A 14,007-nucleotide genomic window follows, 5' to 3' on the forward strand; every position below is an offset into this window, starting at 1 on the left:
CTGTGTGTCAGTTCGTACCTCAGCGTCAGTTCACCTCCTCTGTGTGTCAGTTCGTACCTCAGCGACAGTACACCAGTTCTCTGTGTCAGTTCGTACCTCAGCGACAGTTCACCTCCTCCCTGTGTGTCAGTTCATCTCTCAGCGTCAGTTCACCTCCTCTGTGTGTGTCAGTTCATCCCTCAGCATCAGTTCACCTCCTCTGTGTGTGTCAGTTTATCCCTCAGCGTCAGTTCACCTCATCTGTGTGTCAGTTCATCCCTCAGCGTCAGTTCACCTCATCTGTGTGTCAGTTCATCCCTCAGCGTCAGTTCGTACCTCATCGTCAGTTCACCTCCTCTCTGTCTCTCAGTTCGTTCGTACGCGCGAATCATGAGTGAGTCAGTGTATTGACAGTGTACGAATCACAGCAGCACGGCCGGGCAGACACAGTTCACAGTCACTCCCTCTCCCTCCCCGCTCGGCGCTCGGGGCACGTTGGCTGGCGTAGTTTGCCGAAGATTCACGAGTGAGTGACGGCGACGGCGAATAACTTCACGAGTGATTCACAGGACCCGGCAGTTCCACTCCCGGCTGCCACGCTCGCTGCTGAGCTCAACTGAACTAAAAATGGAACGAATCAATTCATGAAGTGATCCCATTCAGTTCGTTCACTCAAATGATCCGTACTTTCGAACGAATCACTCCTGACCGACACAACACTAGTATATCATGGGCATGGGAAATAAAGCAATCTATATCATCTATATCTACTAGGGATGCACCGATTGCCATTTTTGGGGCCGATTCCGATTTCCGATTTTTCCAGAAGTTTGACCTGCCGATACCGATTTTAGCCGATTCCGATTTAAATTTTTTAAACCACTTTACAGCATACAGAAAGATATATATTTTTGCATATTTTCTTTAATATAAAATTTTAACATAGAAATACAATCAGTTCACATCCAATATCCAACTAAAAATACAAAAACGAATCACTACCTGTATGTGTAGTTTATTTAAAACTACGTGTCGGGAGTCCCCCTATCGGCTCGGGGCCCCAAGCAGTTGCCGCCGCCTTGCCTGTTCATAAACTGCACGTCTACCCGTAGCGCGATGAAAGTGAGAAAGTGAGTTAATGCGTTAAAAAAAATGAACGCGTTAATTCCACAAATTAATCATCCTGCGCTAACGCGTTAATTTTGACAGCCCTAGTTTATATATTTGTTTCAATCACTGAACGAAGCCTGTCAGATTTGGGACAAGAGTCAGGATCTTAAATCACTTGCACAAAACTTTTGATCAGCACTCAGCATTTGTTTGTTTGTAGGCCTGTCACGATAACAAATTTTGCTGGACGATAAATTGTCTCAGAAATTATTGCGATAATCGATAATATTGTTGTTCTGAGATAATTTTCATCTAATACAATGATAATGGTATAATAATGCAGGTACACCTTTTCAAAGAGAAATAAACTTTTATTTTTAAAGAATATTTAACACTAGAACACAATAAATTAACAAACAAGCAAAAGCAATAAATAAAATGGGTGAGCTGCACTCTGCTGTGGTAGGCTACGCCAGGAGTCCCGCCTCCCCACACACCATGCGACTGACAAGTGACTGACATGAGGGTTCACTCCTCGTTACTCTGGCTTTACACGGCAACGCTCCAGGGTGAAACAGACAAAATATTTTATCAGATGTGCCTTTCGTTTAGACGGCGACTGCGTTTTTGGGGCTTAAAAACGCAAAAAAATGAACCCACCCTCCAAAGAGGAAATCTTAAAAACGCTCCAATGTCTCGTTCCCGTCTAAAGGGTTGAAAACGTGTTTTCTGAGCTGCTCACGCTGGCACGACGTTGAAGTTGGCACCACATTCGACGCTGAAGTTGGCACCACATTCGCCTCAGGTTCTCTAAAGAGAACCGGGGACGAATGTGGTGCCAACTTCAGCGTCGTCACGCTGGCTATCCTCCGACGCTGATGTCAGATCCATGTGCAGTTACAGACAAACAACAACAAACATGTGGATTAGAATCCATCAGTCGCACATTCAAGTCGCCTTAGCTGCTCTGATACCTATCCAGGATTCATTTCAGCAATGTTTTGGTTTTTGACTGTGGGCGACTCAGCGCTACTAGAGAGAAGTAGAAGGAAGTTTCAGCGCATGCGCGCACTCCTGGTGTTGTTGTATGGCAGTGCTTCACAGCACCACCTAGCCACCTGGCATGCATACTACATCAAATTTCACACAGTTTAGGACCCGAGAGAGAGAGACGGGGAAAACAAAAAAGCATGCAAATGACATTTATCGCGGCCAGAAAAATGATCGAGCTAATTTTAATTATCGTGCGATAAATTGATTTATTGAATATCGCGACAGGCCTATTTGTTTGTCATTTAAACGTGTGCGCGCAGAGAGCGCGAGGCATTGTTGGCACGGGGCGGGAGAGAGAGAAACACACACAGAGAGAGAGAGAGAGAGCGAGCAAAGAGAGAGAGAGAAAGAGAGAAAGAGAGAGAGCGAGAGAGTGAGGTAATTTACTTATTGTTGTGTGTAGGTAATATGTTGTGAAATATGTTTAAGCTTAAATAAACTACACATACAGGTAGTGATTCGTTTTTGTATTTTTAGTTGGATATTGGATGTGAACAACATGGTTCCATAACACTGCACTTTTAAGATGTGCGTGAATATTCCACAGCATTATTTAGTTCTATTTTATAGTGGTAATTCAAAAAGTCACACTTTAAGTTATTATGTTCCATGGTAGCATGTTCAAATGTATCATGACAATTGCTTTTGTATTTTTATATATACTTCTATTTTATAGTGATTCGTTTTGTATTTTTAGTTGGATATTGGATGTGAACTGATTGTATTTCTATGTTAAAATGTTCTATTAAAGAGAAAAGATGCATAAATATATATCTTTCTGTATGCTGAAAAGTGGTTTAAAAAATTTTGATCGGAATCGGCTAAAATCGGTATCGGCAGGTCAAACTTCTTGAAAAATCGGAAATCAGAATCGGCCCCAAAAATGGCAATCGGTGCATCCCTACCAGAAACAGTGTTTTGGTAACACTGAATTTTTTTGGGGGGGGGATAAAACGTGCTTTATGAGCAAGCTCAAAGTTTCCTTCTCCTATTTTGATGTACAGGTGCATCTCAATAAATTCCATACTCTAAATGAAATACAAAACTTGCTCTCATTTGAAAAGAGGACTTTGGACCACTGAGCAATAGTCCAGTTCTTCTTCTCCTTAGCCCAGGTAAGACACCTCTGAAGTTGTCTGGGGTTCAGGAGTGGCTTAACAAGAGGAATATGACAACTGTAGCCAAATTCCCGGGCACGTCTGTGTGTGGTGGCTCTTGATGCCTTAAACCCAGCCTCGGTCCATTCCTTGTGAAGTTCACCAAAATTCTTGAATCGTTTTTTCCTGACAAGCCTCTCAAGGCTGCGGTTCTCTCGGTTGGTTGTGCATTTTTCTTCCATACTTTTTCCTTCCACTCAACTTTCTGTTAATGTGCTTGGATACAGCACTCTGCGAACAGCCAGCTTCTTTGGCGATGAATTTTAGTGGCTTACCTTCCTTGTAAAGGATTCAATGATTGTCTTCTATAAGAACAGCAGTCTTCCCCATGATTGTGTAGCTTTGTGAATCAAACTGAGAGACATGAAGGCTCTGGAAACCTTTGCAGGTGTTTTGAGTTGATTAGCTGATGTGACACCATAAAGTTACAGTAGTGAACTTTAAAGACTTAAACTACTTCGGTCTGTGTGTATTGAATGTATATAATACACAAGTTTCATTATTTGAGTTGAATTACTGAAAGAAATTAACTTTGCCATGATATTCAAATTTATTGAGATGCACCTGTATATCTGTAGCAGCATAACAGCAACAAATAAAGACAAAGATTGTACAGGGAACGTTCTGTTTCTGTGTGGATAACACCATAAAGCCGACCTAGACAGGAAGTTCCAATTAACTATGTTTTTTGGTGATCTACCTCAAACATTTCAGCCACTGCTGAGAACGCTGTGTTGTTTTGTAATCTCGGGGGTTAGCGAGATCTCTGAAAAAACCTGATCTGTTTACGTAAACAGCGGTTCTCCTGAACAGCAGATCGTCCTGGTTCGGGTACTAGTCCGTTGTGGAGGTGTCTCACTTGCAACAGTGTCTTCTGACTCTGGGTCTGACTCCCCACCGCAGACCCTTTTACGCGGTGGGGACGCCATTGTCTCCCCGTGACAAAGCCATTGTCACGGGGAGTCGTGACAAAGCCATTTTTAAACATTGTTAAAACAATGTTTCGATAATGCAGCAGGGATCAGCTCCGCCTCTGTGGACGCTGGGTGCTCACATTGAGCCGGCACAGAGCAGCGCTATCTCGGCCTGTCCTGAGGACCAATCGCAGCTCTTGCCTTCTCCGTTGTCCCTTGATGGAGTGACGGACACTTAAAAAATATTTTGTGCAGTCGGAGACGACGCAGAGGCTTTTCGACAGTCTCTGCGTCGACGCAGAGTCTCTGCGTAACCTACGCAGAGCACTTTACGTATAAAGTATAAATTGGGCTTAACTGTCGCCACTTATCACCTATTGTCATGCACCGTCGTCACAACCCCCGCTCTGTATACCCCATAGTAATGTCCATTTACCCGTTGTTACTGCGTTTCACCGTAATGCATAGAGTGACCACGGTTTTTGGCTTCTCGCGATCATAAAAACATTAAAATCAAAGAAAACCGATTAATGCGCAGCGCGACGTGCATCCCATGCTAGAAAAAGACCCTGAACGCACCAGTGTTACTACGGCTCCAACTGACGTGTGTGGATCAATAATAAGAGGAGAGAACGTGGAAACAGGACAGAAAGGCAGCCTTTGGTTGAGAAGAAATGTAGGACAACATCAACATCTTTCTGCAGTGCTTTCAAACGCGTGCTCCTCATATCACTGATCCACACGTCACTTGCTAACTGCAGGCACGTAACTGGTGCGTTCAAGGTGTCCCTCCAGCATAGGAATTTACACACATGATCAACAACAAAGGAGCTACGGTGGAGCTGTGAAGTACTCTGCCTGGCGGGGTGCCAACATTCACGGTGAAATGTCTGCACTGTCGTCACTTGGTCGGGAGGTGTAAAAATCGCCTATACCAAAGTGGAACCACTAAAACATGACTGAGTCTTGTTTTTTCACATTTTGGGGACTGGTATGGCCCACTGAGTCCCAAATATAAGTACTAAAAGATTAAAAAGTTGATTTTGCACAACAGGGGACCTTAATGTTGACCCCTGTCAACATTAAACTCAAAATGTCGAGAATAAAGTTTAAATGTCATGAAGACTTTAATCTCGACAGAGATTTAGGGTGAATTCCAATTCCTTGCTTAACCCTCAATCTTAACCCTCAATCTCACAAATGCGCGCTCCCTCTAGTGCTAGTGCTGTCCCGATTCTCAGAAAAATTAAGTTGAGGGGCAAGTTTAAGGACTGTATCGCCCTCAATATTGAGATTTTCAGAGACCACCCTTGGGAGCAAGGGCTACCCAGAATGCATTGTGTGTTTTCACAACAAAGATGGCGTCGAAAGCAGCGAAACGAGTATGCTACAAATTAAGTATTTTCTTTGTTAATAGAGATATAACAATTATGAAAACCATTGTATTATCTTAATTTAGGCCCATATTATGGATTACTGACGTCATTGTTGCGTAACATTTATTTTTTATTTTACCTACCTTATTTTTATGCTACCTGGATATTTGGACCAATGTTCCAAGGGTTCAACATATTTTAACGTACGACGATCATAATAATTGTGATTGTTATGCAGACTCATACGTCAGGATTTTGGGACGTATATTGATATTACGCCATTACATTCCCACCAAACTACAACAAAGTTAAGCCTCGGGCAACAAGTAAAAAACATTTATAAAATTTGTTTTACATCTAATGGAAAGTGTATTTGCATTTTTTTTAAAAAGAAGAAAAAACATCAGTTAATAAGTAGATACGTAGATAAGTGAATGTAACTGATATACAAACTTGCAAGCAAAAACATCCAAGTTTGTGTCCATGGACAACAGCCACACGTTTGTGTTCATTGGTCAGCATGTACTACTGAGGACTTAAATATGCCGAGAGCAGGCTGATGTGGGACTTCATCCTACATAAAGCCTATTTCCACACTGGAGGGAACACTGCGTACATGTATTAAATAACTTGCATTAAAATCACAAAACGTCATCAGATCTGAGCAGAGAGCATGTCTGTACAAACTTAACCATGATATAATTAACAACCACTGATTACGATTGGATTATCCAAGTTTTTCGCTCCAGGTTAATCTCAAAATATTCCGTTATGAACAGAAGCGCACGCTCAGCTATGGGTCTTCACATACGACCCCGAGTAAGAAGATTTCCCCGTGCTATTCTCTCAAAATACTGAGCATTGGTGGAAAAATGCAAATCTGTGAGATCGGCATGGTGACCACGAACGATTTGAGAAACTCAAAACGATACTAATCAGCATGAACGACACAGTAAAACCATGTAAATGTCGCATAGCGGGAATGACGACAGGCAAAAGAGTGACCATATCCAAGCCCAGATGCACGCAGCCTTCGCTGCTGTATTTCGGCCTCAATCTGGCCTTCTTCCTGTCGGTGGTTTGAACAGACAAGCCACCAGCTGTCCGTGTTCTTAATAACCTCAGTCACTTTTGCAACACAACACACGATTGTACAATTAATGTCGGCTTCAATTCACCAGGAAAAAAAACAGTGGCTACGGGTTTGTTACGCTTTTTTATGGAGCTCCGTTGTGATTTATGTGCTAGCGATTTGACTTTACTTACATACTGACAAATGCCATATTTAAATGAAACCACCAATCGATTCGACGAGGTGTGTGAACTCAGTTCGACGACAGTGATTTGCTTAGCAGTCCCTAACATTTGTGTCCTCCACTGTCGGCTTCCTGGCTAAGCTAACCTTAGCGGATGCTGGTGGTCAAATTATGCATCTTAACTGATGATTACAGGTAATAAATCACGCGAGTACACAGCACATGTACTGTTGACGAGATTCAAACTACACGTCAACCACAGCTGCATGATAATTACATAAATATTTACATATTTCTCTTACCGTATCCTCTATTTGGGTCTTTACGCCGGGCGTTGTCAGCTCAGCGCTAGGGGCTTCCCAGTCCACGGAACAGGGACACGTTGCGTTGCATGAACTACTACGTAATTACGTTGATTGAGTTTTACAAAAATAAAAAAAATAAATTTTTTCTACATGAAAAAATATATTTTTTAAAGAGTGGATGTAAAAATTAGAAACGTATAGGAAAAAATAATATCAATTAAATAAACATTTAATTTAATCAAAAAATGATTTTAGTAAATGCAGAATGGAAAAAGGGGAAATATTTCCCAAAAATACATGCACATTTAAACCCAATGGTCTAGTTATGTACGTGATTTTACATACACACCGAGGGCAGTGTCTAAATTCAACACGACCTACATAACTGGACTGTACTGTCTCTGTCTGCCACTTGAGGGCAGTGTAACCCAACGACCAATATAGTGAATGTGATTATGGGGTTACAAATGGGTCAAGAGCAGCAGAAGTTCAGACATGAGTCGTAAGAAAAAACAAACTTTATTTTCCAAGTGGATCCATGTAGTATAAAGAAACACTCAATAGTCACACATTAACACAGAAGAACTCAATCTTGTTCATTAAAAAAAAAAAAAACCTTCAAAAAAGGCAAGATGATTTGGAGGCATCTTTGTCATCCTAGCTGGACACACTCTGCAGCAAAGTAATGTTGTCTCCTTTCAACATGATTCTCCCTGAGAGCAAAGACAGAAGTGGAGCAGATAAGGAAGATGGATGAGCGATACAAAGTTTGAGTTCTCTGCTCGACAAAGCAGTGATACAACAACTCTACATGTGCACGCTACATGACCAAACAAAGCAGCACCCCAGCCAACACAAGTACATATTTAAAACAAAAACTATCACTTTTATATTTACAAACAATGAGTGTCAAAATTAAGGGATAGCTCCCTTGTTTGTTTTTCCTATTGACTGAAATCATTTAAATTAAATACTTTTGTGGAGAAAACATGACATTCAACATTGCCTTCATTATGGGAAAACAATAACATTTTCTGGATGGCGAAAATAATCAACAGATTAAATGATCAGCAATAGTTTTATCAATCCTTATTTTTTTATTTTTTTTGGTGTTCTGTTCACTGTCATGCTTGTGTAAGCATTGGTTCTTCTTGAGGGCTGTAAAATACTGTATACCTCAAATATATCATCATTACGATATCAACATGCGCAATATACACATTGCAAACTGTGAACTGTGAAAAATGTTTCCCCCACATTGAGTCAACTGCGGCAAACTCCAACTGCGAGTGCCAGTCGGTGCACCGCCTGCAATGAACAATGTCTCATTCCTAAACTTTCACACCATTAATATACCTTTTTGTGATTTCTTTATCCTAAAACATAACTTTGATTTCACTGGTGATAACTTGCACAATTGCATCCACACCCTATCACGCCTCTCATTTTCAGTTAGTTATTTGTCTGATGCATGTTCAGACAGGGGCTACTTCATGATTTAAGCAGAGAATCTGTATTCTATTTTAAATGGTCTGTAAAGAGAGCACTAATTACAGAATATATGCATGTGTGTTGTGTCATAAGTGATGTCAGTAATAATACATGAAAGTTTCAAACCAAAAGGAGGTCAAACAGTAGGGTCTGCTCTTACCCAGTGGCTTTCTGTTCTTAGTCTTCATGTGGACTTCCTCGGCATCATCTAGAACCAGGTTCATGTATTCATCAAAACCCTGAGACAGAGGAAGAAAGCAAAATAATTAACTCTGCTGCCTCACAAAGGAACATCAAACTTTCTCCATAACACCAACTTCTTTGAGACTATTTTGTGAGCTGCTCATTTCAGGCATTTCATTCACCAGATGGCACGTCACAGAGAACTGTCATATGAATGGATGGTGAACTTCAAAATTACAGTGGTTAACAGCAGCTCACCAGAACACACTAAAATGAGGGAAGACTTGGACATATTTATCCCTATAATTATAGGGATGGGGCCAATTCAATCCAGTATCTTGTTCCGATAAAGACGTAATTCACTACTTCCCGATCCAACTGTAGAGATGTCCGATACGTCTGCGCTTTAATGTAGTCTGCTGAAATGTCTCCACAAGTGATTCCCTGACTGCTATGCTAGCTGGCTGCAAAAAGTGGAATTGATTTCCTGAGTGGAGGTGTTTCTCAATGGGACGCAGAATAATGATGCACGCCTCAGTTCAGGAAATGCTCTCCACTGTTTACAGCCAGCTAGCAGGCGAGTATTATTGACTGTGATAAATGTTGTGTTATTAAAGCACACATTCGAGTCCACTGTATGTAGGTTAAACAGAAGTCTAAAATTGGTGCCGACAAAGATAATTGTGATTAGTAGACAACAATACAATCGTTAGTTGCAGCCCTACATGCACCCCAGGGTTTCCCCCAGTGTTTTACAAATTACAAATTTACAAATTAACCACTAGATATAACTACAGTGAATTTGTCTCTTCTTTTTGAAGAAATGGCTAAAGAGAAGGGTGACCCCAAATACTAGAAGATGTGACATTATTTAGACTGGGCCTATCTTTCCTTGCTTCAGCGTGCCCTACACTCAAAAGGATAAGGACACAATGAAGCTCCTTTCCTAAGCATTTAGAGAATTCAAACATCTCTTATTATGGGTGTCACCCTAACCCACTCACTTATAATTGCCATACTCACAAAATTGAAACATTGAAAAATAAAGAATTTGCACATTTTCTTCAAACAGAAACAGAGCAAATGGATAACTTACAATAATACAGCCCTCTATCCGCATGTTGACCTGTTCATACAACCAGACCTGGATACGCGAGCGCTGGAGGTGAGGAAATCATAGTAGGTGAGAAAATTCCACTGCATACAACACAAAAAATCAGAAGTGAGTATAAAATGGCATTGTCCTAAATACTTACATTCTGAAGATACCTGAAAATTAGGTTCTGGTATGGGGAGTTAAGGAAGTAAAGTGATCAAACAAACAAAATTCACAGTAATGTTTTCCTTCCTCATAATGTTGCCTGATGCTCACAAGTTAAGACTTCTCCAAACATCACTTTCTGAATTGGGAAAAAGATGCATCAACTTTGCTGCTCCATCGGCTTAGAATGGTCTCACAGGATGCCTTTAAATTAAACTCTGAACAACTTGTGGCGCTATTCCACCATACAGTCCCTGCACGACACGGCTCGATTCTACGCGGTTTGGCATGTTTTCCATTACTATAGTACCTCCTCAAGGTGGTGAGGAGTCGGCGTAGCACAGCAACACAAACTGCCATGACAGTTTTAAACCCAACACAAAAACTAGTGACTTGTAAAACAGCTGTTCAGTGCACTGAACCATTAGACTCAGTTAAAGGAACCATATGTAAGAATGTGGCCAATAACAGTTACTACAGGTCATTTAGGTTTCGTTTTCTGACGTAACTGGCAACCTGTGTTTGCTCGGCAGCTGAGACTCTAATGACTGCAATGATTGGTGAGTTCAGTTTGTTATATTAACATTATTACTGAGTCTCTGTGACATATTAGGAGGATTTTATGGCCAGTTGCTTTAAATTTATTACATAATGCACCTTTAATTTAAAAAAAGTGTTCATAGAACCGTTCGGTACTCGCTGCATTACCGGAACACAGCTTGCCTCTGTGATCGCTGCTTTTGGCAGTGATGACGGTAAACACACCAGACCCCTCTGTTAAATATTAAGATTTTAGAAATGTCTGCACTTTTTTTTTTTTTTTTTTCTTAAATCTCAGTCTTCCTTAGGTTGGATAATGATGAAATGAATGAATGAAATGACATTTGAAAGCCTTTCTAAGGATTTAAACATTAGAAAGATTTCGAATTTAATTAATTTAATGTGAATTACTGAATATTTAATTTCAACTAATTAGAGCAGTGAAAAGTTATTTTTTTTTACCTCATGGAAATCCTACTATAACTATGCAGTCATTTTAGGGCCCTAGAATTCAGTGAAGCTCAGACCTGACCTCCATGGCAAGTTTCAATAATGTTTGTGCACGTTAATCCCCTCAAAATTTACCAGAAAGCCACAGCTATTATTATAATAATAATTACAATAATAATAATGATGATCTGAAGGACAACAATAGTTTCCTTGGACAAATTCGTGACCCTGCCTCTAAATATTCCTTTAATAGTACCATGCCGTTTTTAATTTTACATTTGGCAGAATATCTCTTCTGAAAAGAGCAATACACCATTTACTATACGAACGTTCGATAATTTAATAAACACAGTCTTAACGGCATCAATCACTTTGAAGGCAAATGCAGAATCAAACGCGGTTAAATCTCTATAAAATCACAGGGAAAAGAAGCATATCAGTTTATTAGAGAATGTAAATATAACATAATGTTGATATTTGATTGAACACGATACTTTCTCAAAACAATAACTGATAGATGGTCTAATTACATAATTCCTTGCTTCGGCTCCATTAGTACGGCCTGTTAGCCAACACAAAACAACACACAGTACAAATAACCGAAGTCCTGCACGGAGCTCTACTAAAACTACGTCTGTAAGAACCAAACTAATTAATCTCCGTGAAAACAGGCCGATTTAACGCGTATTCGCCTCCGATATTAAGCTCGAACCTCGTTCACGTTCATTGAAAACAAATTATTACTTTGCTAAAACGCTGTATAGCTAGCTTAGCTGCTAAACACTCAGAGCGTGTGACTCGGTTTCCGGAGATTAAAAGGATACAATGGGCTGCACCATAACCTTCTGGACCTTCTGTCCTTGTCCCCTGTACGCCATCGTTTCAGCAAAACACCAGCGGCAGCGCGAAGAAGGAAATATCTGCTGTTTTCACTGAGACAACTTCCAACGTACAACACACGTCGATGACAATTTGCTCCAATGGCGGGCTTCCCCTCCGCGTGCGCCGCCAATGTAGGACAACGCGAAATGAATCAGCGCCTTCTTCTTCTTTTTGTTTTACGGAGGTTAGCATCCATCTATAGGTGCATTACCGCCCCCTTCTGCTCTGGAGTGTGAACCAGAAATTCACTTACCCTATAAATTATTTTCCCAATTGTATCCTACCTTATAAAAATACTATTCTGACTGGTGCTTTCTCTCTCACTAACATTACTCCCTTTAAATTAAATTACGGATCCTCTAATTTCCTTCGATTATTTTTCATCACCTCTCCATATGCTCCACATGTCATCCACCTCAAAAGTACTTTCCAGTTCCTCCTTTTCCTTTTTTCTTTTGCCTAGTGAAACTGTGATACCATGCAAGGCGTGAAGAGAGCAAGCCCCAGTTTTCACCTCCCACTGCTCAAAAATGCATTTAATACTTAATCCCCATATAGAGGACATATCATATCATATTAATAACCTTTTTTTTTTTTTTTTTTTTTTTTAAGAAAAAGAAGACAGAATTCCAATTAAAAGTCAGAATATTGACTTTAATCTTACACATATGAGGAAGAAAATATCAGAATTAGGAGATTAAAGTAAAAGAAAAATCTTGTTTCTGTATAATTCTCATTTTAATTATTCATGTTCAGTTTGTAGCATTTGCACTATGGTCAATAAGGAGGCACTCCACAAGACCCAACCCTCCAGTCTCACCTCTAGGCATGCCATTATAAAATGAATACGCGGACGATGTTGACTTTATTGACAAGAAAAGAGACACACTAGAAACAGTACTACCTGAAAGACTCAAACTTATTCATGAATGAAGTTAAAACAGAATTTGGGTTCAAATGCAGGTCCTTCTAGAAAATCTGGATCCACAAATCAAAAATCCCGCGAGACAAAAAGCTACAGCTGTTCAATGCCACCTGTGTGTCAGTGATGCTCTACAAAGGCAACAGCTGGGCAGCTCGCAGACAGCCACAGACAAGGTTGACGCCTGCCACCGAAAAAACACCTACAAACAATCACAGGACATCGATGGCTAAACAGTATGATCTCAAATAAAGCTCTGTATAAGCTGTGCTGTCAACAAAAGTAACACATGCCAGGTGGTCCATGTTTGGCAACCTTTTAAGAATGCCAAAGACGGCACTGCAAGAACTTAGTGAGCATTCTGAGGGCAGACCTCAAAAAAAGAGGACGAGGACCGTTACGGTCAAAGCTCAGGAAGCTGGAGAAGAACAGGACACAGTGGAGAGGGTTGAACAAAGAGTGTCCAGACCACTGCAGCAGCAGAACACAGTGGATGATGATGATGTGCAGCTTGTAAACACAATCACAATTATTTTAGACAAATATTGAGAGTAGGACTATTTGTTGGTATTCGAGACTAAAGCATTTGTTTACTCACATACACATATACATATTTACTCAAATCTGTAAGTGGATTTTAGCAGGAACTATATGTGCATTTTGTCACAATCCACTCTCACCGCACCTTCCGTTATATTGTTTGTTGTTGCTCCCTGCTGCTCTGTGTTCTCTCTCTCTGCAGGAGGCGTGGTTGACCTACTTTCCAGAAGACGCTGGTGATCGTTTCCACCTGCGCGGCTCCACCCCACCTGCTCCTGATCATCAATCAGGAGTGCTCACCACCGTCAGTTCGTTGTTTCGCACCAGCCGGTGTAGTCACACGTTTACCTCTCTACTCGCTGAAAAGAACCTTTGTCCGTTTCTTATGCTGCGTTCCAGAGGCCATCCAAACAAATGGGACGTGGGACTTATCCTACCTCCAACTAGAAAAAGTGCACTGGAATGCCTGTCGCAGTGGGACTTCCTACTCGCGAAGTCAGGGGCTGATCGACCTACCCCGACTTCACCAAAATGAGAATAATGGCGGCTCCCATGGAGTCACACGAATAGGCTATAAACTTTACTTTT

The 14,007-nt window shown here is 40.8% G+C and overlaps 2 protein-coding genes across 2 annotated transcripts in view; both read right to left on the reverse strand.

Moving 5' to 3' along the window:
- Positions 1-7,193, reverse strand: part of LOC310924902 (cell division control protein 42 homolog) — a 45,839-nt gene extending 38,646 nt beyond the window's left edge. The window contains exon 1 of the mRNA XM_083886755.1: positions 7,148-7,193. The gene's annotated coding sequence lies outside the window, so the exon portion shown is untranslated. The remainder of the gene's footprint in view (positions 1-7,147) is intronic.
- A 445-nt stretch (positions 7,194-7,638) lies between these two features.
- Positions 7,639-12,064, reverse strand: snrpe (small nuclear ribonucleoprotein polypeptide E). Its single transcript, XM_083886152.1, has 5 exons — positions 11,900-12,064; positions 10,081-10,107; positions 9,921-9,983; positions 8,802-8,880; positions 7,639-7,863 (listed from the first exon to the last, which is right to left on the reverse strand). The coding sequence occupies exons 1-5, from the start codon at positions 11,951-11,953 to the stop codon at positions 7,808-7,810; spliced, it is 279 nt and encodes a 92-aa protein (XP_083742278.1). The 5' UTR covers positions 11,954-12,064; the 3' UTR covers positions 7,639-7,807.
- Between the last annotated feature and the right edge of the window lie 1,943 nt (positions 12,065-14,007).

Source organism: Microchirus variegatus (assembly GCF_963457635.1).
Source record: "Microchirus variegatus genome assembly, chromosome: 3".
Taxonomy (NCBI): domain Eukaryota; kingdom Metazoa; phylum Chordata; class Actinopteri; order Pleuronectiformes; family Soleidae; genus Microchirus; species Microchirus variegatus.

Excerpts from the sequence above, each read along its gene's own strand:
- snrpe (XM_083886152.1), bottom strand. The coding sequence starts at position 11,953 with ATGGCGTACAGGGGACAAGGACAGAAGGTCCAGAAGGTTATGGTGCAG. Across the intron at positions 10,108-11,899 it reads AGGTTATGGTGCAGCCCATT|AACCTAATTTTCAGGTATCT; the intron begins GTATCCTTTTAA and ends TCCCCATACCAG. Across the intron at positions 7,864-8,801 it reads TAAGAACAGAAAGCCACTGG|GGAGAATCATGTTGAAAGGA; the intron begins GTAAGAGCAGAC and ends CTTTGCTCTCAG.